This window comes from Schistocerca cancellata, chromosome 8 (genome assembly GCF_023864275.1).
Source record: "Schistocerca cancellata isolate TAMUIC-IGC-003103 chromosome 8, iqSchCanc2.1, whole genome shotgun sequence".
NCBI classification, from domain to species: Eukaryota; Metazoa; Arthropoda; class Insecta; order Orthoptera; family Acrididae; genus Schistocerca; species Schistocerca cancellata.
The window spans coordinates 458,186,345-458,213,571 of record NC_064633.1 but is presented as its reverse complement, the minus strand read 5'-3'; the positions used below and the strand labels follow the sequence as shown (position 1 = coordinate 458,213,571).

Genomic DNA, 27,227 nt, shown 5'->3' with positions numbered 1-27,227 from the left:
TCTGCTACGTCTGATTATTTTCGTCTTTCTTCGATTTGCACTCAGTCTATATTCTGTACGTATTAAACTGTTTATTCCATTCAGCAGATCCTGTAATTCTTCCTCATTTACGCTGGGGATATCAACGTCATCAGCGAATCTCGTCATTGATATCCTTTGACCTTGAATTTTAATTCCACTGTCGAACCGTTCTTTTATTTCCGTCATTACTTCATCGATGTAGAGATGAACAGTAGAGGCGAAAGACTACTTCCCTATCTTCCAGCCTTTTTAACCCGAGCTCTTTCTTCTTGGCCTTCTAGTCTTATTGTTCCCTCTTGGTCCCTCTTGGCTCTTGTACATATTGCATATTACCAGCCTTCCCTAAAGCTCATCCCAAATTTTCCCAAAAGTTGTAACGTCTGGCACCATTTGACAGTGTCGAACGCTTTTCCCAGGTCGACAAATCCTATGAACGTCTCTTGATTTTTCTCTAGGCTGGCTTCCACTAAGAGGCGCAACTGTCTGTCCTGTGCCTTGACCTTTCATAAAGTCAAACTGAGCGTCATCTAACACGTTTACAATTTTCGTTTCCAGTCTTCTGTAAGTTATTCTTATCAGCAACTTGGATACATTGGCTGTTAAGCTGACTGTGTGGTGATTCACGCACCTGTGAGATCTTGAAGTCTTGAGAACTGTGTGGATGATATTTTTCCGGAGTCAGACTGTGTATCACCAATCTCATACACACCAGACTGAACAGTCGCTTTGTTGCCACTTCCCCTAATTATTTTAGAAATTCTGATGAACGCTATCCATCCCTTCTGCTTTATCTGATGTCAAATCTTGCAAAGCTTTTTTAAACTCTAATTCTTACACTGCATCCCATGTCTCTTCTACATCGACTCCTGTTTCTTCTTCTGCCATCTCTTTCTCCTCACAGAGACCTTCAGTATACTCTTTCCACCTGTCTGCTCCCTCCCCTGCATTTCATATTGAAATTCCCACTGCACTCTTAATACTACCACTAACGCTCTTAATTTCACCGAAGGTTGTTTTGACTTTTCTATATGCTGCGTCAGACCTCCGGACAATCATCTCTCTCTCGATTTCTTCACATTTCTCATGCAGCTATTTCGTCGTAGCTTCTCTGCAATTCTTGTTTTTTTCATCTCCGAATGACTTGTATTTCTGCATACCTGAATTTCCCGGAGCATTTTCGTATTTCCTTCTTTCATCGATCAACTGAAGTATTTCTTCTGTTACCTATGTTTTCTTCGCAGTTACCGTCTTGGTGCCTATCTGTTTCTTTCCAACTTCTGTGATTGCCTTTTTTTGAGACGTCCATTCCTCTTCAACTGAACTCCCTACTCAGCTATTCCTTATTGCAGTATCTATAGCCTTAGAGAACTTCAAGAATATGTCTTCAGTCTTTAGTAGTTCCGTATACTTCTTTGCGTAATGATTCTTTCTGACTAGTTTCTTAAAATTCAACCTACTCTTCTTCATTACTAAATTATGGTCTGACTCTGTAAATGCTCCTGGGTAAGCTCTACAATACATTAACTGATTTCGAAATTTCTGCCTGACCATGATGTAATTTAACTGAAATCTTCCCGTATGTCCCCGCCTTTTCCAAGTATACCTCTCCTTTTACAATTCTTGAACAGAGTATTCGCTATTACTAGCTGCTATTTAATGCAAAACTCAATTAGTCTTTCTTCTCTCTCATGCTTAGTACCAGGTCCATATTCTCCTGTAACCCTTTCTTCTACCCCTTCCCTTGCAACTGCAGGACAGTCCCCTGTGACTACTAGATTTTCATTTCTCTTGAATTATTCGTTCAACATCCTCATCTACTTTCTGCGACGTCGGCATGTGTATCTGAACTATCGTCGTCGGTGATGGTTTGCTGTCGATTTTATTATTCAATGCTTGTTAAGAATGGTGAGTGAACATGTAAATGGTCTTCTCAGTAGAGCACCTCTTCTGAAACCCAGACTATGATTTTCTGAGGATATTGTTGTTGCTAAGGTGAAATAAAATTCTAGAATACGTCTGCTTCTCAAAAATTTTGTAAAATTATGTTTGCAGTGAAAAAAGTTGGTGGTTATTGACGTCTCTCCTGTCATCTTCCGTAAGTAGGGGTTTGACAACGGCATTGTCTCTGAAAAATACATTTTTCAGGTAACTGTGGGCTTATTATATGGGAACAAATCTTTAGTACTCTATTGGAAACATCATCAGAACTAGATGAGCTTATATTTACGAGAGAATGTGTAATTTTCCTGATTTCAGGCGGAGAAATTGGTGATACATTCATTTTTCAGCTCACTGCTGTAATTTTTCTCATGAAATGTTTCTCACTATACCTTCTACTATGCTTATGTAACGATTATGGAATATATTGGCTACCACAATATTTATAACCCTTCCATTCAGTTCAGTAGTGGCGGTATCCTGTTCTGTGACTGGTTTCCTGGCTCTTGTTTTACGAACGATCCCTCTGCAGGCTACACCTCAGATAAGAATTTCTAAGATTACAACTTATATTAAGTACTGATGTGTTTCTCTTTTTCAGAAATGTGTTTTTCTTCTATTATTGTCACTCTGACAGTCATATTCCCCAAAAAGAATGTGTTCGCACATTGATCTCTTATCCGTCATCGCATCGTAAATGTTGAGTTTCAGTTACGCGATTAAAAAAACAACGGAATGGAACAGTATGCACACTTGACCAGAGCAGCGGGGTACATCCTTTTCAGCATATCCATACTGCGGTAGTCCGATATCAAAGGCCATAGGTATCACATTGTCCCTATCTCTTCCACCACGAACTGTTACATTCTAAAACTTCTGTTTTGGGAAATCTCTACCCTCACTGAAAGAGTTAACATATAACGTTTCAAGCAAATGTTTCATATTTTGACATATAACACCTCACTTACAACTCTTGTGAACCTGCTGGTCATAATTATAGGTACGCAGTATTGCTTTATCAGTCACTTGTGCTTTTGCTGCCCTTACATCCGTTTACTTCCAAAGACCGACTAAAATACAGAATTTTACCGATAAATGTCCTTGGCAGATGACAGAACAAACGTACTTCGGTATCTTGAAATTATTTTTATTGTTTTAACCGTGGGAGCTGGGGTATTCCCTAGGTAAGAACTGGGACAGCGAGGTAGGATTACATGATGTCTGAGAAGTAGAGCATTACTCGTATAGTAGGACTACATGGCGTCTAAGAAGTAGAGCGCTGTAGTGTCTAGAAAATGGAACGCTGTAGTGGGAGTACACGATGTCTGAAAGGTAGAGCACTATCGTAGAACTACGTGGTGTCTAAGAAGCAGAACGCTGTATTAGGACTACGTGGTGTCTCAAAAGTATAGCGCTAACATCTGCAGAGTGTCTAAAGAGCTACTATATGTCTACATGATCTCTAAGTAACGGGGAACTATTGTAGGACTTCATGCTGTCTATGAAGTAGAGCTTTATCGTTGCTCTACGTGATGTGTAAGAAGTAGAGCACTATAGTGTGACTACATGTTTTCTAACAAGTAGTACACTAACATAGTTGTACTTCGTGTCTAAGAAGTAAAGCACTAACAAACTTCTTCTTTGTGTACAAGCAGCGGTGCACTGTAACGGCACAACTTGGTGTCCAATAAGTAAAACACTGTAATAAAAATACACAGTGTCTAAGAAGCAGAACTCGACGTCAGGACCACATGGCGTCTAGGAAGTAGAAGGCTGTAGTAGTACTACATGGTGTCAGAGAGGCAATGTAGTGCTGTAATAGTATAGGTCTAGGAGATAGAACATCAACGCTATTATAGCACCATGAAACTACTGACTGGTATTCAAGGCATATGATTAATGATATTTACCAACAGCAGTATTTTCAAATGTCACTTATTCAGCATCGCTTTTCGCGGGAACATGCGCGCTATCAAAGTCGATTTGTTTACCGTTATGCACGTACGCTGTGTGTGTCGATTGATGCATTGTAGGATCCATCTTCCCACTTGCAGCGCTGGTCAGAGGGCAAACAACGTGTTACGATGGGACAGCGGTCAGCAGTCGCTGATAACTCCAGCGCTTCTCGGTGCGACAGCTGCTTGCTTAACGGTCTCCGTGGGAGTCGTGTCGAGACCTTAGCGTGTAGACAGTCAGCTGGAATCTAAGTCTACATCTGTACTCCACAACCCAACTTACGGTGTGTGGTGGAGGGTATTTGTGGTATCACCATTATTTCTCCCTTTCCCTGTTCCAGTTGCGAATGGATCGTAGAAGTAATGGGCGTAGGTAAACCTCCGTGTGAGCTCTGATTTCTTTGCTTTTCTCGTTGTGGTCATTTAGCGAGACGTGTGTGGGAGGTAGTAGTATGTTGCTCGTCTCTTCCCGCAACGTGCGCTCCGGGAATTTCATTAGTAAACCCCTACACACGCACAATGCCCCTGTTTTAGCTTCTGTCTCCGGAGTAAGTTGACTGAGCTTCTCTGTAACACTCCCTTACTGACTAAACGATCCTGTAATGGATCTCGCCACTTCATTTCTTCGGATCTTCTGTATCTTTCCTATTTACCCAACTTGACATAGGTCCTAGATTCAGGAGCTATACTCAGGAATAGGACGAACGAGCGTTACGTGATTCACTTCTTCGGTGGAGGTATTACATTATTGGGAGGATCATTCTTTTCAAGCACACTGAATTTATTTACCCGATGTGCTGGTAATATTATACAGGAGTAGTAGTAGAAACTGGATCCCAGACTCTACACACACGGTTTCAATTTTCTGTTAAACTTTTCTGAAACTCGTTAACGTAGTTCGTTTCCTATTTCCTGAAATTTATTCAATAAGTGGTTCACTGTTACCTTGTTATCATTGACCTCTACTGCCTTCATTGCCATTTCTCGTTATAAATTAACACATTGAGTGTATTTGTTTTGATTTGCACTGACAGATTCGTTTGTCTGAAGTTTTGCTTTGCATCTTGTGATGACATCGTTTGCCTTTTTCAATTTGGCTAGACAAGAGTAGCAGATTTATGGGCATTCTACCTCTGTTTTATGGCAATTACTACTCAGGAGACTATCAGTTTACATTTTTGACGCAGATGCTTGCACTCGACATTTTAAGAAGCAATGATGGAAATAAAAGATCGTTCATGAACGGCTTAAAACTCAGGGTGAAATGAATGATAAGATTCGCTGGCGACACTGACGTCCTCAGTGAAAGTGAGATAAAATTACAGAGCGTGTTGAATGGAATGAACAGCCTACTGATGACACACTACGGATTGAGAGTAAATTGAAGAAAGACGAAAGTAATGAGGAGTAACAGAAATATTAATATCAAAATTGGTGACCGCGAAGTAGACTAAGTTAAGGAATTATGCTACTTCGAAGCAAAATAACACTTGACAAACGATGCAAGGAGAACATAAAAATAGACGAGCACTGGCAAAGATAGCCTCCCTTATCAAAGGAAGAACGGAGTGGATGGTAGAACATTTGTTAAGACAGAGAATAACTTCCATGTCGCTAGAGGGAGTTGTCGAGGGTAACAACTGGAGAGAAAGGCACAGATTTGAATACATCTAGCATATAACTGAGGACGTAGGAAGATGGAAACGTTCGCTTTGGAGAGAAATTCGCAGTAGCGGACCGCATCGAACCAGTCAGAAGACTGATGACGCATAAAAAAATTTGACATGGAAGTACTCAAAGTAAGCGAATGTAGTGAATGTATTTCATGCAGTCTTGGTGCAGGTCTTAAAATCATTTGACTGCGATGAAAAAGGAATACGTAGAAACGGCTGCCTAACTCTCCCTCCGATTTGCAGATGATGACAGTTTTATTTAGTTCCACAAAATCTCCATAAAAAGATGGAGTAACAGATCAATGCAAGCGTGTGAGTAGGTCTGAATACTGTGACAGTAAACTTTCTGACGGAGTAACTTGAGTACTCCACTCGGGTTTGCACTCGGGTATTCAATTCAGTTTGACGCAATATTTCGACAGTCGCCCTGGCTGTCAGATTCAGGTGAAACTTTGCTGTTGCTGAGCCTCGACCAAATGATGCCGTTCTGTAGCCCACTCTCTTATACATTATATAAAAAAAAACTAATTTTAATAATAATATTGGCTCTACTCCATTCTGGCTGTTTGACGTAGCGACGGCTTATTAATAATTATTAATGTAACCGATGTATGAAACAGTCGAAATACCCTCAGACATCAAGAAGAATATAATAATTTCAATCCCAAAGAAAGCAGGTGTTGACAGATGTGAAAATTACCGAACTATCAGTTTAATAAGCCACAGCTGCAAAATACTAACACGAATTCTTTACAGACGAATGGAAAAACTAGTAGAAGCCGACCTCGGGGAAGATCAGTTTGGATTCCGTAGAAACACTGGAACACGTGAGGCAATACTGACCTTACGACTTATCTTAGAAGAAAGATTAAGGAAAGGCAAACCTACATTTCTAGCATTTGTAGACTTAGAGAAAGCTTTTGACAATGTTGACTGGAATACTCTCTTTCAAATTCTAAAGGTGGCAGGGGTAAAATACAGGGAGCGAAAGGCTATTTACAATTTGTACAGAAACCAGATGGCAGTTATAAGAGTCGAGGGGCATGAAAGGGAAGCAGTGGTTGTGAAGGGAGTAAGACAGGGTTTTAGCCTCTCCCCGATGTTATTCAATCTGTATATTGAGCAAGCAGTAAAGGAAACAAAAGAAATATTCGGAGTAGGTATTAAAATCCATGGAGAAGAAATAAAAACTTTGAGGTTTGCCGATGACATTGTAATTCTGTCAGAGACAGCAAAGGACTTGGCAGAGCAGTTGAATGGAATGGACAGTGTCTTGAAAGGAGGATATAAGATGAACATCAACAAAAGCAAAACGAGGATAATGGAATGTAGTCGAATTAAGTCGGGCAATGCTGAGGGTATTAGATTAGGAAATGAGACACTTAAAGTAGTAAAGGAGTTTTGCTATTTGGCGAGCAAAATAACTGATGATGGTCGAAGTAGAGAGGATATATAATGTAGACTGGCAATGGCAAGGAAAGCGTTTCTGAAGAAGAGAAATTTGTTAACATCGATTATAGTTTTAAGTGTCAATAAGTCATTTCTGAAAGTATTTGTATGGAGTGCAGCCGTATATGGAAGTGAAATATGGACAATAAATAGTTCGGACAGGAAGAGAATAGAAGCTTTCGAAATGTGGTGCTACAGAAGAATGCTGAAGATTAGATGGGTAGATCACATAACTAATGAAGTATTGAATGGGATTGGGGAGAAGAGAAGTTCGTGGCACAACGTGACCAGAAGAAGGGATCGGTTGGTAGGACATGTTCTGAGGCATCAAGGGATCAGCAGTTTAGTATTGGAGGGCAGCGTGGAGGGTAAAAATCGTAGAGGGAGACCAAGAGATGAATACACTAAGCAGATTCAGAAGGATGTAGGTTGCAGTGGGTACTGGGAGATGAAGAAGCTTGCACAGGATAGAGTAGCATGGAGAGCTGCATCAAACCAGTCTCAGGACTGAAGACCACAACAACAACAATGTAACTGGTCTCGGTTGCAATATTATTTTTATTGACTGATGACCATAGATGTTAAGTCCCATAGTGCTCAGAGCCAATTTTTTTATTGACAGTAGTTACGCGTTTCTTCCTTGTAAGCCATCATCAGATTATCTGGATAAAATCGAACAAAAAATCAATATGACAGAATGGTAAATAGAATGAGACTTGGTTCTAAGCTGTGGATCCAGGCGTATAAGGCACAGTAATATATGCATAGACACGCTAAATTGTATCAGAATAGGCTTCATCTCTCAGTTGACATCGAAGGGCATCAAATAAGAATAAGAAGCGCCTGGATACAACATACGGTCACCAAATGTCTCATCAAATACGTGAAGGAACTAAATGGGGGCCAGCCGTGGTGGCCGAGCGGTTCTAGGCGCCTCAGTCCGAAATCGTGCGGCTGCTACTGTCGCAGGTTCGAATTCTGCCTCGGCCATGGATATGTGTGGTGTCATTAGGTTAGTTAGGTTTAAGTAGTTCTAAGTCTAGGGGACTGACGACCTCAGATATAAAGTTCCGTAGTGCTTAGAGCCATCTGAACCATTTTGAACTAAATGGTAGTAAAAGTGAAACGTAAAATTAACCAAGATAAATTTTGACTGTTGGGAGGAACGGCAGTCTAAAGCAGGTAAAATACCAAACCTATCGGGTAGCTTATGTGTATTAATGCATTCTTAGCACGGTTTAGACAGTGAAAAACCACGCATACAATATAAGGACGCAAAGTAGAAAGGCTAAGCAGCTCCGCCCAGCACAAGAACAGAGATGTGAGGCGTGCGACCGGACATGTCACGCTAGTACAGACTCAAATGTAACAGGTTACACTAACCGCATTTTTTAATGTCAACAATTTAAAATATATTAAAATATATGCGATGCCACTTAAGAAAGGGCAGTTAAGAAACTGAAAAGAACTAACGGAAACTGCTAATAACAGTTAAAAGTACACAGAAAATATAATAATGCAAGATGAATGAGCACCAATTCAAGAATGCTCATAATAGCAAGTTAAAATAAATATAACAGCATTAATAAAATAATTTCAAATTATGGCGTGGCCGAAGACACAGCCTTCGCGACATATGTGTCACAAATGTCGGAGGGCTAAAGGGCCAACAAATTAACTTATAAATTTAAATTGCGATAGTCTATAAAGAGGTACAAGGGAACCTTAAATAAAACCATACACAACTGAAAAATATGTTCTATGGATACATGATCAGTTTTAACTGGACAACTGATCGTTCTAGAGATGGTCATTAAACACTCGTGCGTTAATGAAGAAATGCTACTGAACTATCAATTCGTTAGTAAAAAACAGCCTATTTACGATATAATGAAATTATGCTATTCGTACCACCAATTTCATGTGCTCCATGCCTCTAAATCTAGCGCAAAATGCTTCTTGATGTACAGAACAATGAATCCCGCCTGTCCATCGTACGTTTTTGCTCTTTCATTCTCATCTAAAAATGTAAATTCTTTCTGCATAGTAATATAGCGTCGTTTCGCAACAAATAATCAGTACCGTCGCTTATACGAATTCTCATCCCTCTCTGCTGTCATTCCCATTCATTCTTAAAGGCATGTGGCGATGAGATCGTTGTGCAAGCAGCGTCCTTCATACCGCGAAGAAACTGCGAGTGGTAAACAGCGCTGATACCACGATTCTGCCGAAGTGAGGCGAGTTGTGCCGACTGAAAAATGTCGCACCACAGTATGCAACGAAACGTCGAGCTGTTCCGGCTACTACCGAGGGGGCCGAGCAAAGACGAGACGTGTCGAGCCGCAAACTCTGCTCCCGTGAAATTTGGCACGCCGTTGCCGGCCCTGACTTGGAGTAACTGCCACATTTTGCACAATGCAGATATCTTGTCTATATCACTTTGCAATTGGTTTTCATCTTCTGATGACTTTACTAGACCGTAGATGACAGGAAGCAATCTAAGGGGCCTGTTAAGAATGTCCCTTAAGTGATTTATAGAGATCAGTAACGGCAGAGGGCCTATAACAATTCGCTGGGAACTTCTGTGACTAGATTCTTACCTGTAAAAAATCTCACAGTTCCGTCAGTTACTACGAACTGTGAGATTTTTTACAGGTAAGAATCCAGTCACACAGGCACGCACTTTGATTATAAGTCGCTTATGAGAACTGTGTCAAAAGCTTTATGGTGCTCTTAGAAATACGGATCAATTTGAGATCCCCTGTCAATAGCACTCATTACGTCGTGTGGATAAAGAGTTCAATATTTTCCACAAGATGATATTTTCTGGACCCGTGCTGAGTATTTATCAGTACATCGTTTTCTTTGAGGTAATTCATAAATGTTCGAACAGAGTATATGTTCGAGCATCCTACTGCAAATCGACTCAGTGATAACGGTCTGTATTTCAGTAGATTACTCCTACTTTTTATCTTGACTACTGGTGTGGCCTTTCAATCTTTCCATTCTTAGGTACGGATCTTCCGTCGAGCTAAAAGTTGTGTATGATTACTAGGTATGGGGCTATTGTATCTGCATACTCTGAAAGGAAAGTAACTGGTATACAGTTTGGACCAAAGGACTTGCCTTTATTGATTTAAGCTACTTCCATACATCGAGGATATCTATCTCTAGGCTTCTCATGATGGACACTGTTCTTGTTTTGAATTCTTTAATATGAATTTCTTCTTTCGTGAAGGAATTTCGTTTAACTGCGTTTAATAACTATGCTTTAGTGGCACTATCGTCGATTACATTATTATTGCTATCGCGCAGAGAAGGAATGAATTGTGTCTCGCCGTTGGGGTACTTTACATACGACCAGAACGTCTGGATTTTCTGGCAGATTTTGAAACAAAGTTTCGATGTAGAAACTACTATAAGCATTTCACGTTGAATTCCCCGCTGAATTTCGAGCTGCAGTAAAACATCATGTGTCTGAAATTAAGCGTCCTTCTAAATATGGTATGTATTTTTGTTTTTGTTGTTTCTGCAACAGTATTCTGACATGTTTTGTGTACAATGGGCGGTCGGTACCATCTCTTATTAATTTATTTGGCATATTCTGTATCTCTCAATTGCTGCGGATACTATTTCTTTGATTCCAAGCCACCTTTGTTCTGTGTTTGCATAGTTAGTTTGGGAGGAATGCAGACTGTTTATTAGGAAGGCGTCAAGATAATTATTATCTGTTTCAAAACATGTATATATTTTACGTTTGTTTTTGGTGGATTTGAATATTTGGATTTCAGTCTCACCATTAATCTCTGTATGCGTCATAACGCATCCTATTCGCTCGGGATTATTTGTTGCTAAGGAGCCAAGTATGTTTTCACAAATATTTGAGCTTCGAGTAGGCCCCTGAGCAAACTGTTGAAAATAATTTTTTGAGAAAGCATTCAGCATTATTTCTGACGACGTTTTATGCCTACCACCGGCTTTGAACGTGTGTTGTCAAGAGTGGACTTAAGTCCCTACCAACTATAATTGTATGAGTGCGGGTACCTGTCTGAAATGAGGCTCAAGTTTCATTTCACCTCATCAGCAACTGTATTATCTGAGTCGGAGAGTCGGTAAGTGCAACCAGTTATTTATTTATTCTGATTGTCAAGTGTAGCCCTCTACCCATACTAACTCAAAAGGATCAATCCGCCTCAGTTTCACTACAAGGTAAACTACTTCTAACAGCTCTCCGCAACTAACACTATGTAATCAATTCTATCTAAACACCGTTAAGTACTTTGCAAAAATTTCGGTTATACGTATTTCCAGTTTTAACTAGCTTTGCTTTCAGTGACTTTTTACTAGCGCTCGGGGCCTTGAATCTTTCCCAACTCAGCTACCGCCATTTTCTAGGTCTCCACTCGTCCTGTGTCTACAATGCAGCCTTTGAGATGGAAGACTTTCAGTGCTTTCCCGAGATACTTTGACGTAAAGAGTCGCCCAGTGCACTCCATACACATCCCGTTACCCATGTAGCTGCCTCCTTTGTGTAATAGACTCCTGACCTACTAAGCGGAACCCCAAACCTTACCACCCTATGGCGTAAGTTGATGGATCTGCGATCTAAACTATGGTAAAACCATCTGACAAGCTGCCTATTGGCTTCTGTCTCGGGTTCTTCGGCCGACGTTCATCTACTGATTTTTCTGACGTTTCGCCAGCACGAGTGGCTGGCATTGTCAAAGCTTCACCCTCCATTGCCGGTGGTGAACTGGAGCCGAGCTCGCGGCCGCAGACTATATGTACCTGGCGCGCCAACGTCCGAGGGCTTTTCCGCGGTCATTTCAGGTGTGGTACAGGTACGTCGATGATACTTTCGTGGTGTGGAGCCATGGTGAAGAACAGCTCGGTGACTTCCTAAGACACTGGAACAGCCTCCATGCCAACATAATATTTACCATGGAAGTAGAAAAGGACAAGAAACTGCCATTTCTAGATGTGCTGGTCACAAGGGACGGCGAAAACATGGGACACAGCGTGTATCGAAAACCGACTCACACGGACCGATACCTGCGCAAACTGTTAAACCACCACCCGAGCCAGAAAAGAGGCATGATTAGTACGCTTGTAACGAGAGCAGGACGAATACGTGAGCCGCAACACCTCAAACGAGAAATGCAACACCTGGAAACTGTCCTGAGGAGCAATGGGTACTCCACAAATTATATTAGAAGTGTAACAGAGCCAAACACTCGGCGAAATAAGGAACCAGAAAAACAAATGTCGGGTACGGCCTTTCTGCCATACATTCCCAGAGTGACGGACAGAATCGGCCGTATATTGCGCAAACATGGCGTAAAGACGATTTTCAAACCGACAAGGAAGATCAAAGAGTGTCTTAGATCGGCGAAGGAGAAGAGAGGCCCACTTGCAATGTCGGGAATATACCGCATACCATGCACATGCGGAAAAGTTTATGTCGGAATGACTGGACGATCCATTAACACCAGGATCGAAGAGTATAAGCGACATTGCAGGTTGGGGCAGGTGGAGAAATCGGCCGTGGCAGAGCACGCACTGAATGAGACCGACCACGTAATAAAATTCGCCGACACGGAAGTTCTGGCTGTAGAGAACCACTATCACACGCGCTTGTTCAGAGAAGCTGTAGAAATACAAAAACACGCGAACAGTTTGAACAAGAAAGAGGAAAGCCTTAAGGTAAACGGATCCTGGCTTCCCGTACTGCAGCGAACGACCGTCGCAGGTAGCAAGAGGAGAACCGCACCGGAAATGGCCGCGGAGAAGCCCTCGGACGTTGGCGCGCCAGGTACATATAGTCTGCGGCCGCGAGCTCGGCTCCAGTTCACCACCGGCAATGGAGGGTGAAGCTTTGACAATGCCAGCCACTCGTGCTGGCGAAATGTCAGAAAAATCATTAGATGAACGTCGGCCGAAGAACCCGAGACAGAAGCCAATAGGCAGTTTGTCAACAAGTGGCCACGAAAGCCGCAACAATTTTGTAAAACCATCTGAGCCTCTAATTGAGACCTTCCACTCGGCTCTGTAGCGACGGCTTGCAGTCGACCCTTTCGACGATGCTTGATTTGAGCTTTCATCTCGCAAACAGGAGAGGTAGTCTTTATCACCTCAGACAGACAACCGAAGGCAGACAGAATCTATTCCGATCCACAGTGACACACATCATTACTACTGACACGAGCCACCACCTACCCTGTGCTCTTAGTGATACCTGTTTCACAACTAGGGTGGTTCCACACAGTATGCAAATAAAGTCCACATTGACCTTATTCTCCTGCTTGGCAGTCACATGCCTAAGGTTCCCATTGCACGCCTAACCTTGGATTTCCCAACTACCAGTAATCCCAGATCTTGCAGGCCGAGAGGCTTCCTCTGAAACAGGGCAAGTGATGGCCTCTGGCTCAGTATTCCTACCAGCCACAGACAGCGCCCAAGCCTGTTTACCAGACGAAAAGTTGAGGCCTGTGGCTCGGCCCAGCCGGAAAGTCTTTCACTGCCTACCACACCTTGAAATGACTCGACCACAGGTAGAATGCGGACCTCAGTGCGAGCACAGAGTGGTCACAGAAAAGCACCAATGGGGGGGGGAGGGGGCGGGGGGGGACACGTGGGACCTGCTGTACGTGCCTTGGATCCCCATGTCCAGGTTCCTGTAATGATGTCAACTAGGAGCAGTGAGCGAAGGCCCACCAACTCAGCTCGCACCCGCTCACATCAATCACAGTCCCAATCCATACTAAACACAGGACTGTGCCTAGTAAACTTGGAAGAAATTTCAGAATTGAATTAAAATGTACACGAGAAAATCAAAATAAGTCGCTTCTGGTTAGTAGCTCGTAACAACTCACAAACAAAAAGGTGTGCTCTGTTGTGGAGGTGTATGGGCAGAAGCTACCTCTAACTGGAGTATTCAATAACTGGCTGTTCAAACTAAAACAAACGACTGTCGCAATGCAAACGGCGGAACTCAAATGGCTCTGAGCACTATGGGACTTAACGTCTGAGGTCATCAGTCCCCTAGAACTCAGACCTACTTAAACCAATCTAACCTAAGGACATCACAGACATCCATACCCGAGGCAAGATTCGAACCTGCGACCGTAGCGGTCGACCGGTTCCAGACTGTAGCGCATAGAGCCGCTCGGCCATTCCGGCCGGCAAACGGTGGAACTACACACTATACAGCTGTCAACGTGCTGGATTGTTCCTAGTAAAACACTAACACACAGGATATTTAAGAATGTAAATGAAAGCACAAATGAAAATCAAATCAAAGTAAGTCACATCTAGTTAGGAGCTCATAACAACTCACAAACGAAACGTTGTGCTCTGCTGTGTTGCTGCACGGACGAAAGCTGCTGCGTAACTGAACGTTGAAGAATATCCCACTAGCATTCAGGCTGGACTGGGAGGGCGTGAAGCGTTTATTACATAATACAACGATATACGCTCCAGAGGAACTTCCTGATCTCAACAAAAATACTGATAACCTACTACTGTCAAAATTAAGGTGTTCCCTTTTGTAAGAAACGTCTCAACACCTTTCTACTTGTGTCATTGGCAAAACAATTTGTGTATTATGTTATAAAATATATTGTCTCCTTGCAGTTCAATTCACTCCCTACTGGACAAGCGTTCTGGAATTTTGGAACCTGCGGAATGAGCCTAATATTTTGTGGAACACCTACGAAGAAATGAAACAGGTAAGTGGTCACCATTCCTAATCTTCGTAATGTGGGGACAACTAAGGGGCAAAGGGGACAGTTCATCTCCCTGTCGGTCTCTTGAGCGTTATAGGCATGCTTAACAATCTCCAGTTGCAAACACTAGAAGATAGGCGTTGTGCATCACAGAGATTTTCATTACTAAAATTTAGAGAGAGTACTTTCCGGGAAAAGTCGGGCAACGTGTTACTTGGTCCCATGTAAAGAGCGGGAAAGGACCACGATGAAAAGAAATTGATAAATTAAAGCCAATACAGAACGTTACCGATAATCATTCTTCTGATGTACCATCAGCGAGTGGAACAGGGAAATGGGTGGTGGGGAGGGGGGGGGGGGGGGACAGTTAGTGGTACATGAAGTGCCCTCTGACACACAGCGTCAGTGGCTTGCTGAGCATTTTGTTCCGTTGGCCTTTTCTCATTCATTCGGTAGGGGTGTCCGAACAAGATTAACCATCGCTTTGCCATTACTTCCGATATTTTCTCTACATTTTCATAGGACTTCTCCCATCTCATTTTCCAGCCATCTGTAGTTTCTATTTTAGCCATTACTTTTTCTAATAGTACATCTCCCAAGTACCTCTATTCTGTGCAGCTTGTACTAGGGGTCGTCAGTAGGTAAGTTACGCTTTATTATCGCATGCAAAGTAACATTCATTGAACGCAGCACTACACGACAAAGTAGTGCAAATCCATGACCCTCGACGATAGAAATCCACTCCACTGTCGAGGAATCAATTCGATAACCACTACAAGAACGTTCTCATTGTTGGAAAATCTCTTTCCCCACAGATGTTCTTTCAACCTGCCGAAAATATGGAAAATCGGAAGGTGCAAGAAATGGACTGTACGGTGGACGCTTCTAAACCTCCCATCGAAAACGTTGAAGCAATGCACGTATTGTCTGAACCGTGTAGGGAGTTACTTTGGTCTGCAGGAAAACAGTGCGTTTGTTTGATTTTTCACGCCACTTTTTCTTTACGTTTTGCCCACAAGAATCGTACTGTCCCGCCTACTTCAGTTCTGGAGTACGAATCGAGCTAACGTGACATTTCATTAGCAACAGAAATGAGTCTGCAGGAAATCTGTGAATTGTACTCTCTGCTCACACAGCGCCACTCTTTTTGAGCAGTGGTCTTAGAGTAGGATGAAATATCTAACTTACTTTCTAAAGCCCCTACGTAGTTAACCGTTAACCATATACACTGCAGCGCCAAAAAGCTGTTGTAGGCATGAGTATTCAAATACAGAGATATGTAAACAGGCAGAATACGGCGCTGCGGTCGGCAACACATATATAAGACAACAGGTGTCTGGCTGAGTTTTAGATCGGTTACTGCAGCTACAATGGCAGGTTATCAAGATTTAAGTGAATCTGAACGTGGTGTTACAAGCGGCGTACGAGCGATGGGACACAGCATCCCCGAGGTAGCAATGAAGTAGGGACTTTCCTGTACGACCATTTCACGAGTGTACAGTGAATATCAGGAATCTAGGAAATATCAAGTCTCCGATATCGTTGCGGCCGGAAAAAGATCCTGCAAGAACGGGACCAACGACTGAAGATAATTTTTCAACGTCACAGGACTGCAACCTTCCGCAAATCGCTACAGATTACAATGTTTGACCATCAACAAGTGTCAGCGTGCGAACCCTTCAACGAGACATCATCGATATGGGCTTTCGGAGCCGGAGGCCCTCTCGTGTACCCTTGATGACTGCACAACACAAAGTTTTATCCCTCACTTTGGCCCGTCAACACCGACACTGGACTGTTGATGACTGGAAACATGTTCCCAGGTCGGACGAGTCTCGTTTCAAATTGTATCGAGCGGATGGACGTGTACAGGTATGGAGACAACCTCATGAATCCGTGGACTCTGCATGTCAGCATGGGACTGTTCAAGCTGGTGGAGGCTCTGTAAAGGTGAGGGGCGTGTGCAGTCGGAATAATATGAGACCCCTGATACGTCTAGATACGACTATGAGAGGTGACACGTACGTAAGCATCCTGTCTGATCACTTGCATCCATGCATGTCTATTGTGCATTCCGACGGACTTGAGCAATTCCACCAGGACAATGCGACACCCCACACGTCCAGAATTGCCACATAGTTTCTCCAGGAACCCTCTTCTGAGTTTAAACACTTCCGCTGGCCACCAAATTTCCGAGACATGAACGTTGTTGAGCATATCTGGGATGCCTTGCGAAGTGCTGTTCAGAGGTGGTCTCCACTGCATCGTGGTCATACGGGTTTATGGAAAAACCTTGCTGCGTTCGTGGTGTCAGTTCTCTCTAGAACTACTTCAGAAATTACTCGAGTCCATGCCACGTCCTGTTGCGGCACTTCTGCGTGCTCGCAGCGGCTCCTACACGATGTTAGGCAGGTGTACCTGTTTCTTTGGCTTGTCAGTGTATTAGCTGAATGTGCATCACGTATAAGTTCTATCAGCCTTGGAGACACTTGTGTGCACTCGTGCTTGTGGTTTTTGGTGTACTGAGTTGAACAGGTCAAAGACCGTTCGTTGGATGACTTAAGACACGAAAAATATATAATGACTACAGATTAAATCGACTGTCAGCATATCATAGATGCTACTACTACATTAGGCTTTACAACATTATTATTTCACTAATTGTCTAATTGTATTTACTGGTGGCTGTATAACATCCATAAAAGAATTGTGTGTTGCGACGAAGTAATAAATACGATAAAAATAATAAAGTTCCTTGTCATATCATATATCGTTGTCATACCATACAACATTGTCTAAAACTTAATTTTTCTTAGATCGTATTTACAACTTCCCCTTTTACAGTACCTTTGCATAACAATATTTCTTAACGTTATAACCTGAAATTGCAGTCTATACACCGTACCAAGTTATTAAATCGTTATCTATTCCAATGTCAGGTTGATTCATGACACAATACGTAAAATAATAGATTGGGTGTGAGCCCTCATACCTTCTAATATTTCTTGGTGGCCATGTACGTGATTATTGTTACACTGATTTTGCTTCAAAACAATGAATTGCTTTTGCAGGTACACTTTTTATATAATAGTATAAAACATAGAAATTAGTGAGGCATATCCTCACATTTTCTGTAACATCATATTTCAAAAAGACTGTCTACATACTAATGTACAGTAAAAATTTATTAGTACGACCTTTTCGTAACTCTTCCTGAATGACAAAATAACAAATGTTCCATTGTATTTCAGTAATATAGACCACATTATTCATTTTGTTAAAAATTTACGTAACCTAATGAGTCATGGGCTTCCCCATCACTACCAGATAACATCGTCTGGAGGTGTTAATCTACACTACATAACTCTGTCTCTGACAAGCTAAAATTGTATAGACACACATGAAATAATGAGGCCCACTGTCATTAAACATAGACCAACAAAAGTATGAAGTTGCAAAATCGCCTTACATATTGAAGGTATTTTGCTTATGTTATTCTATCATTTACATGTACAATTATTTCATGTACAAATTTCATCTTTTTTCTTGGAAGCAACCGATTTCATACCATTTTGTAATGAGTAGTAGGTCTAACACTATGACCTCTTTACTGTGTTTAGTTTCACAGTAGAACATTAAAACAAAAATACTTCTTCAAACGCGTACAGTCGTAGTTACATAGACCATACCAAATATAATATTATATCATTTTTGGGTAACGTCTATAACGATGTACTTTAACTACACACATTTTACTCTGGTGTAATGAAACTACATAATCACGGACACTAAACTACACTGACAGAAAAATAATTGCAGTAAAAAGTAATTAATGTAGAGTAATGAAAGTTTGGGATTACATTTGCCTAGGTAATGCATTTAAGTGATCAATATCGCAAGAACACAGTTTAATGTAAATGTGACATACGTCATTGCAAATGTGAAACGATGGTACATCAATAACTGATGCAGCCGCCAGAATTTTGAATACGAACATGCAAACGTACATGCATTGTGTTGCAAAGGTGCCAGATGTAAGTACATGAGATGGAGTTCCATGCCTGTTGCACTTGGCTGATCAATACAGGGGCGGTTAATGTTGTCTGGGGATAACGCTGGAATTGTCAATAGCACATATTTTAGCAATTTGAAACAAAAATTTTTCATTGGTCACAGCTTCATATTGCAGGATTATTACTGTGGAAGCCAACATAATAAGTCAAATTATTATGTCATGGTCGGTACATTGTACCAAATAAAATGTTACGTCATTTTGGGTTAACATCTTTAACAAAACTGTTTGACCACACACTTTCTGCGCAGGTGTAATTGCCACTGTCAAATCACAGAAAATGAAATACTATATTTTAAAATTATTGGTGCATAACTAACTAAAGAAGAACTATTTTATCTGTGTATCTCCCCATAGTATCACTGGAAACAGTATTATTTCATTAAACAGTTACTAACTAAACAAAATGTCCATAGATACCATACAAGTGGACAATAGCTCCATAATAGAGTAAAACCTAACATCTATTCAAGTCTGATCAGCAGTGCCAGAAGTATTTCATAATTTGATAACTGACACAACTTTTTAAGGGCATATATATATATATATATATATATATATATATATATATATATATATATATAGGTTGAAGTAAAAAGTTCTTTGTTCCACAACTATATCTTGTGAGAAAATAATGTGGGAGCAACACAGTAATTAAGATAATCTGTGTTGTAGTGTAGGTGTACCCCATAGTCAACAGTTATTAGTGCTAAGGTATAAAGATGTCTGTTACCATTCGTAATTAAACCTTCATTATTAAAATGTCTCATTCTCTGACCATCTTTTCACTCATAAATATTTTGTCAGGGTGAACTTTAATGGTGGTATATACCTCCACTTCTTCAAGAAAATTCATGTGAATAATTTTTTCCACTATATGTACTACTTCCGTGTTTTCTTGTAGCGTGTCCCCTGTTGTATGTTCTAATGTCTTAAGGTGGTCACTCAAAGCAGCTTTGTGACTGGGGTATATCTGGTAACACTGGCTGCAAGTGACGTTATGTATCCCCAACTGATGATATATTCATTCCTTCTCGATTCTATGTCTTGCACTGTCTTTACTTCATCTCTGTTTCAAAAGCAACTTTCACAGTACTCTTTCTCAAAAGCTGCTCTATTTTTATCAGAGGTTTTACCCCCATATGGCTAGATTACAAACATAAGATTTTCCTCATTTGTAAGTTTCTGTAATGTGATCTCTTGCTGTCTTAAGTTTTCTTTTAGTCTAACCTTTTTCATCCATAACTTGTCCACTAACATAGTCATATCTCGTAATAAGTTGTTGAGTTCTAACCAAACTGTCAAGCATGGCATGGAAAAATGCATGTTTATATCTCAGAGGATGACAAGACAGTTGTAGCTGCAGGTGTGGTAGTGGGTTTTCTAAATATGTTGTAAGTTAAGTCTGATTGTCCCTAAATCAAGAAAACTTTTGATTTTTTTTCTCCCACTTCAATTGTGAAGTTGATATTCGGATGTACATCATTAAATTTGTTATGTAAACTCTGAACATCTGCTGTGCATCTTTTGAGCAGTGTGTCCTTAATATACCTTTTGTAATAGGTAACTTTGCTACTGCTGTTCAGAGAAACAATTGTTCCCAAGATCATCTTAAAATGTTTTCTAGTACCAGGCAAATATCCATGGCTAAGCCAAGTGGTTTTTTATAGAGGGCACCATTGAATAAAAAATAAATGTGTTACATCTAGTGAGGGGAAAGCCACCTCAGCTGGAATTACAATAGCAGGGGAAACAATACAAATTCTGTTGCATTTTTTAGCATGTGCCTGTTGTGGGTGTATAGTTTCTGTTATAATCTTAATCAGTTATTGGCTTAAATGATAACTTGAGCAGTTCATTTAATTAACAACTTGTTTACCGGGACTCATAGTTTTTTTTTGAATGCTATGTTTAGCAGCACAGGGATTCATGACTATACAATTTTTCTTTTAAAAATCAGTAAATAAGGAACAAGATACACTCCTGGAAATGGAAAAAAGAACACATTGACACCGGTGTGTCAGACCCACCATACTTGCTCCGGACACTGCGAGAGGGCTGTACAAGCAATGATCACACGCACGGCACAGCGGACACACCAGGAACCGCGGTGTTGGCCGTCGAATGGCGCTAGCTGCGCAGCATTTGTGCACCGCCGCCGTCAGTGTCAGCCAGTTTGCGTGGCATACGGAGCTCCATCGCAGTCTTTAACACTGGTAGCATGCCGCGACAGCGTGGACGTGAACCGTATGTGCAGTTGACGGACTTTGAGCGAGGGCGTATAGTGGGCATGCGGGAGGCCGGGTGGACGTACCGCCGAATTGCTCAACACGTGGGGCGTGAGGTCTCCACAGTACATCGATGTTGTCACCAGTGGACGGCGGAAGGTGCACGTGCCCGTCGACCTGGGACCGGACCGCAGCGACGCACGGATGCACGCCAAGACCGTAGGATCCTACGCAGTTCCGGAGGGGACCGCACCGCCACTTCCCAGCAAATTAGGGACACTGTTGCTCCTGGGGTATCGGCGAGGACCATTCGCAACCGTCTCCATGAAGCTGGGCTACGGTCCCGCACACCGTTAGGCCGTCTTCCGCTCACGCCCCAACATCGTGGAGCCCGCCTCCAGTGGTGTCGCGACAGGCGTGAATGGAGGGACGAATGGGGACGTGTCGTCTTCAGCGATGAGAGTCGCTTCTGCCTTGGTGCCAATGATGGTCGTATGCGTGTTTGGCGCCGTGCAGGTGAGCGCCACAATCAGGACTGCATACGACCGAGGCACACAGGGCCAACACCCGGCATCATGGTGTGGGGAGCGATCTCCTACACTGGCCGTACAACACTGGTGATCGTCGAGGGGACACTGAATAGTGCACGGTACATCCAAACCGTCATCGAACCCATCGTTCTACAATTCCTAGACCGGCAAGGGAACTTGCTGTTCCAACAGGACAATGCACGTCCGCATGTATCCCGTGCCACCCAACGTGCTCTAGAAGGTGTAAGTCAACTACCCTGGCCAGCAGGATCTCCGGATCTGTCCCCCATTGAGCATGTTTGGGACTGGATGAAGCGTTGTCTCACGCGGTCTGCACGTCCAGCACGAACGCTGGTCCAACTGAGGCGCCAGGTGGAAATGGCATGGCAAGCCGTTCCACAGGACTACATCCAGCATCTCTACGATCGTCTCCATGGGAGAATAGCAGCCTGCATTGCTGCGAAAGGTGGATATACACTGTACTAGTGCCGACATTGTGCATGCTCTGTTGCCTGTGTCTATGTGCCTGTGGTTCTGTCAGTGTGATCATGTGATGTATCTGACCCCTGGAATGTGTCAATAAAGTTTCCCCTTCCTGGGACAATGAATTCACGCTGTTCTTATTTCAATTTCCAGGAGTGTATATTAACTACCTCTTTAATTTCGTCTTGATATTTACCAGTGGGATCCTTAAGAATCTTAAACATTTGATTAACTTTAAAAAACTTTTCAGTCATCTCTACATACTCTTCTTCAGTAAGGATAACAAGAAAATTGCTCTTTGTTTGCTTTGAGGATTAATGACTTTTCTTCATCTAATTTGCTACTGATTGTTCTATTACTCATATACCCTAGTCACATTGCCTATTACCAGCTATTGGATGTTCTTTGATGATGTTGGCTATTTTACATGCTATCTCGTTTTCTTTCTTGCTGAATCTGTTATCAAGTATATTACCAGTTTAGTATGAACTAACAATTCTTTTGCGTTTTCATCATCAAGCCTTAGTGCAACATTAAATTTTTTGCTTTAGTAAGCAGGTTCATTTCAACAGAAGTGAACTGTGCATTTGCTGAGTTTCCAATCATTTCATAAAACGTAATATCTGGGTCGATACCCCTGTTCAGAATATTACAAACCCCTACCAGTTTGTAAATTATCTTATAATGTCTGTCTTTGATTACTTATTGTTCATTGTCAGCTAACACATTTACAGCATAAATGACCATGTCTACCACACATTTCTCTAAATTATTACCTAGAGTAACGTGTACAGTGTATATCTGTGTAGAGAGGACGGCGTCTTGTCGGTGTTTTGCTTTTAATTCATACTTAAGCCATTGTTATTCACAATTTGTCTTGAAGTCCTCTGATACTTCGTTCTTGACGTTAATATCGCTTTTGCAAACACTGGAATCACTTTCAGCGCAATACACTCCTTTATAAAGTACTTTGCTTGTACATGCATAAGTGATGTTAAGCACTAATCTTTCTGCCCAAGCCATTTTCGTTATTCTTGCTGCTGGTTTCCCTTTGTAAATTCTGTAATGTTGTGTAACATTTACATTATCCTTGTTTCCAGCACTGCTATAATCCCTATATGTTTCTTCTGTAGAAATTATTCCACTTTCTCCTATTTAACAATTTTCAGAAAAGAATTTGCATTTACTGTTCAAAAGTAGTGCTTCTTCTTGAACTTAAAGTTAAAAGGCATTTCAGTATACTGAATTGGGATTTTGCAGCGTGGAGTCCCAACATCATCCTAAATCACTATGCTTTACTAGGCCTAATTGTGGGTTCCTCATGAGAGTTACCACTGGAGGTAGTGCATCCATTACATGAACATAACATTTTGCTGTTTGAAGCTGTAAATTACAGAGAGTAAGAAATCCAGGTTCATCCCTGAATTCACAAAGTGAGACCATGTCGTTAGTTTGAAATTCATCTAGTTCATCCGCCAGTGAAGTGGGTAACAGACGCTGCCGCGTTACCACTGCTGAAATGTGGAGCTGCCGTGCCCTTTGTCCATTTTAGAGTCGGACAAGAGGGTGGCTCTTTCCCCACCTTCATTGTTCCTAAGTCTGTCTTCTCCACCTTCCTTGCTGGTAAGATCTTCACCGTCACCCTGCCAAGGGGGCGTGGACCAAGGTTTTTCAAGAGGTGTTGCTTCTCTATCATTCCTACATTATCTTTTTTTGTGAAATGCAACCTTGGAGACTGTAGGACCCTCATTGTCAGAGTTATTGTGTGCATTTGATATTTACATTGATGTACTGTACATTCTCTTCGCAGTTACTTACACTTCACTTTGCTGCAGTAAAGTAATCGGGTTTAACTATAAGGTGTAGATTGTAGCTGACATCTTCTTCATATGGTCTCCCAGACTGTGGTTCCCTGTCTCAAAATGTTAGCTGGAGTAGCAACTGCGAGTGGGTCCTTTTTAATTTTTTCACCGTTTTGCTGAACCATATCTTTTAGTGCACACTTCACTCTCCTCAATTACGAATATTTCATCTCTGCTGCTTCTATTTAGGCCTACTTCTCATTTCTCCACAGCTCACTTCTTTACAGTAGTATTTGTTTGTTTCTTATTAGTTACAAATATGTTTTCACTCATGAGAGCAGGAAGAGTTCTGTTTCGGAGGATTGGGGGCAAGGAAAGTTGTCATAAATTTTGTGACCAGTTTATTGCCATCTGTTATGACTTCTTGTGCCATGTCAACCTCTTAGCACGCACACTCATCATTCTCTGTTATTTTTGTAACATATTCCAATTTGTGTTGTACTGTATAATTTTTTCTTTATACATCTCCATAAAAGTGTAGTACAATTAATTTTCGGCAAACTATCTTTTTTACCGGTTCCCCAGCAGTCACTTCCATAAAGTACTATGCTCCATTTCCCAGGAGTTTATTTCTCAAGTTAATATCTATGTTTGATAGTAGTACACAGGGAATGCCACGTTCATCTATGTTAGTATGCTTCTCATGTCCTCATTCCTTCGTCCATCAGGAGTTATTTTGCTTCAAATGTAGGAAGACTCCTCTGTTACATTTCTTTCAGTTTTGATGTTAAGTAACATTTTTTCCTTCACAGATGATGCAATGTCATAAGCGAATCTTATCATTGGTATCTTTTTACCCAAATTCTATCGGACTCTTGAACCTTTTTTTGTTTCCTTCATTGCTTCTTAGACATATTTGTTGAACAATAGGGGAGGAAGCTTGCATTTTTGCTTTGCACCCTTTTTTAATCCTACACATCTCCACTGACCATCCATTCTTAACGTTCCTCTCTCTTTCCTGTATCTCTTGTATGTTACTTTTCCTTCCTGTAAAGTTTTCCTACTTTAACTAATTTTGCAATTGATTTTAAACTAACTCCGTGATGAGCTCAGCATGACTCACAACTGGATCGCAATTCAGTTTTAGCTCACTTTCTTCTCTGGTGTGTGGTGGAGGGTACTTTGCGCACCACCGCTATTTTTTCCTGCCCCAATCGCGAACGTTTCACGGTAAGAAAGATTGCTGTATGCGTCTATGTGAGATCTAATAGCTCTGCTTTTTCACTTTATGGTCTTTCCGTGAGATATACGAAGAAGGAAACAATATTTGGTTGACTTAGGTGAACAGAAACTGAATTTACCACACGTATCTGTTGTCGTCTTATCAAAATGCTTGTAAACGACTGAAAAATTCGATACGCAGGACTAATACGCAAAAAGTAATGATTGAAGTAAAAACCTTTTTAATGTAGCACATTTTAAAACTAACTAAAAGGTGTGAGATAGTTTCTCCTAGCCCCATACCGATTCATAACCGCATACAAATAGTCTTGAAATTTCTGCTTGCGAATTTTTAGTAGAGAGAGTAGCCATAGTTAAGAAAAATCACGCAGCTTTTCATATCGTTCGTAGTGCAATAAAACTGTTAATGACGTAAGTCAATTATTCATGCATCAGTTATCTCTTGCATGTGCCTTACGTTTCACATTTTACTAGTATTGTAATAGAAGTTAAGAAATTCACAAGCACAAATTTTCAGGAATCTGTATGGGTCTAGGAAACATATTTTTACTCTTTTGACTGTTGTAAAAAAGTGTTATATTAAACAGTTTTGATGTAAATAAATATTTCTGTATGATTTTAAATATACTCTTACCGTGTCGAACGATTTTTCTAGACCAACAAGTCTTATGAAAGTGCGTTGACTTTTTTGCGAAGTCTTACTTCCTTTATCAAGCGTAATGTTAGAACTGTCTCTATGGTGCCTTCCCTAAAGCAATATTGATTGTCATGTAACAGATCCTCAATTTTCTTTTCCATTTTTGTCTATTTTGTTCTGTTCAGTAACTAGGATTTATGTGCTGTCAAGTTTCTTCGCATACAACTCACACACTTGTCTGTCCTTGGTATTGGCTGGACTGGTTGACGATATTCTATCAAAGGTTCTGTGGCATGCCTACAGGATGTCACAGCTGGTGGTTTCTTTACAGGACTTGGGAGCAGTCATCCGCAAGACAGCCGCATTCCTGGGCAAGAGCGTGACAGACGAGCAGTTGCACCAACTGGAGGACCACCTGAGCTTCACCAGCATGAAGGCTAATCGGGCCACCAACTGCAGCGACGTGCTGCTCAGTTTGAGGACCAGTATCGGTCTACCGCCGCCACCCTCGGATCAGACCTTCATGCGAGAGGGCAAAGTAGGCCAGGCCAAGCTGCACATGTCCCCAGAAATGAACTGTCGCTTCGACCGGTGGATTCAGGAAAACATTCGTGGCACTGGGTATGATGGCCCCGTCTAAGACCAGCTACTGTTATAAGTGCATCAAAGAGGTCATATTCAGCACTGGATGTAATGACGACATCTGAGACCTGTCACTGCTAGTGGGGGATCAACGAAACATATATTCGAAGCCCATCTGAGACCAACTATCGTTACCAGGCAACATATGAGAAGCCAGAGATTATGGCCCCATTTGAAATCTGATAACATTACAGGTTGATCAGTGACGACATATGGAGCACCGAACTCGATGATCATATCTTAGACTTGTCACTTACCAGCATATCAAAGAGAACACACAGATATTACCTCTCACAACAAAATTTCAACTGAATTCCACTTACACACAAGTAATCTATTTTTTCTTCAAATTTACAGTCAGTCTGACTCTCACAGTTATACCCTCATTGCAAAACCCTCTCTTCTCTTTCCTTCTTTCGCAGTTCCTTTCTCCTTCATACTATTGCCCCATCCATCCCCCAGTCCCCTTCAATTGCTGTCTCCTACCTCCCTACCCCCATATATTCTGATTTCCACATCACATTCCACCTGACCCCTCTGTTTATAGTTACGCCTCAGAACGCTAAAGAACTGTATCGTTCCCCACTGTAGGTCCTTCAACTCTGAATGAATGTATTGCACTGCTTCACAAGATGTCTCTCCTTTTTATCTTACTCGATGATTTATTTTCTTCGATTTTAAAACGATGAAAAAAAACAGGTTTTTATATATCATCAATGTATATCACATTTCAAATAATCCTAAGACCGCATGTAAGTATTTAATCACCTTAACTGTATCACTAGCTGTAATTTAAAACCATTAGGATGAGGAGAGAAAAATCTGTACCAC

General features: G+C 41.5%; 1 protein-coding gene across 1 annotated transcript in view; it reads left to right on the top strand.

The window, feature by feature from the left end:
- LOC126095625 (luciferin sulfotransferase-like) overlaps positions 1-26,394 on the top strand; it is a 48,843-nt gene extending 22,449 nt beyond the window's left edge. Inside the window, exons 5-6 of the mRNA XM_049910391.1 lie at positions 14,669-14,763; positions 26,086-26,394. Of these exons, the coding sequence (XP_049766348.1) occupies positions 14,669-14,763; positions 26,086-26,394 (404 nt within the window). The remainder of the gene's footprint in view (positions 1-14,668; positions 14,764-26,085) is intronic.
- Positions 26,395-27,227: the final 833 nt, after the last annotated feature.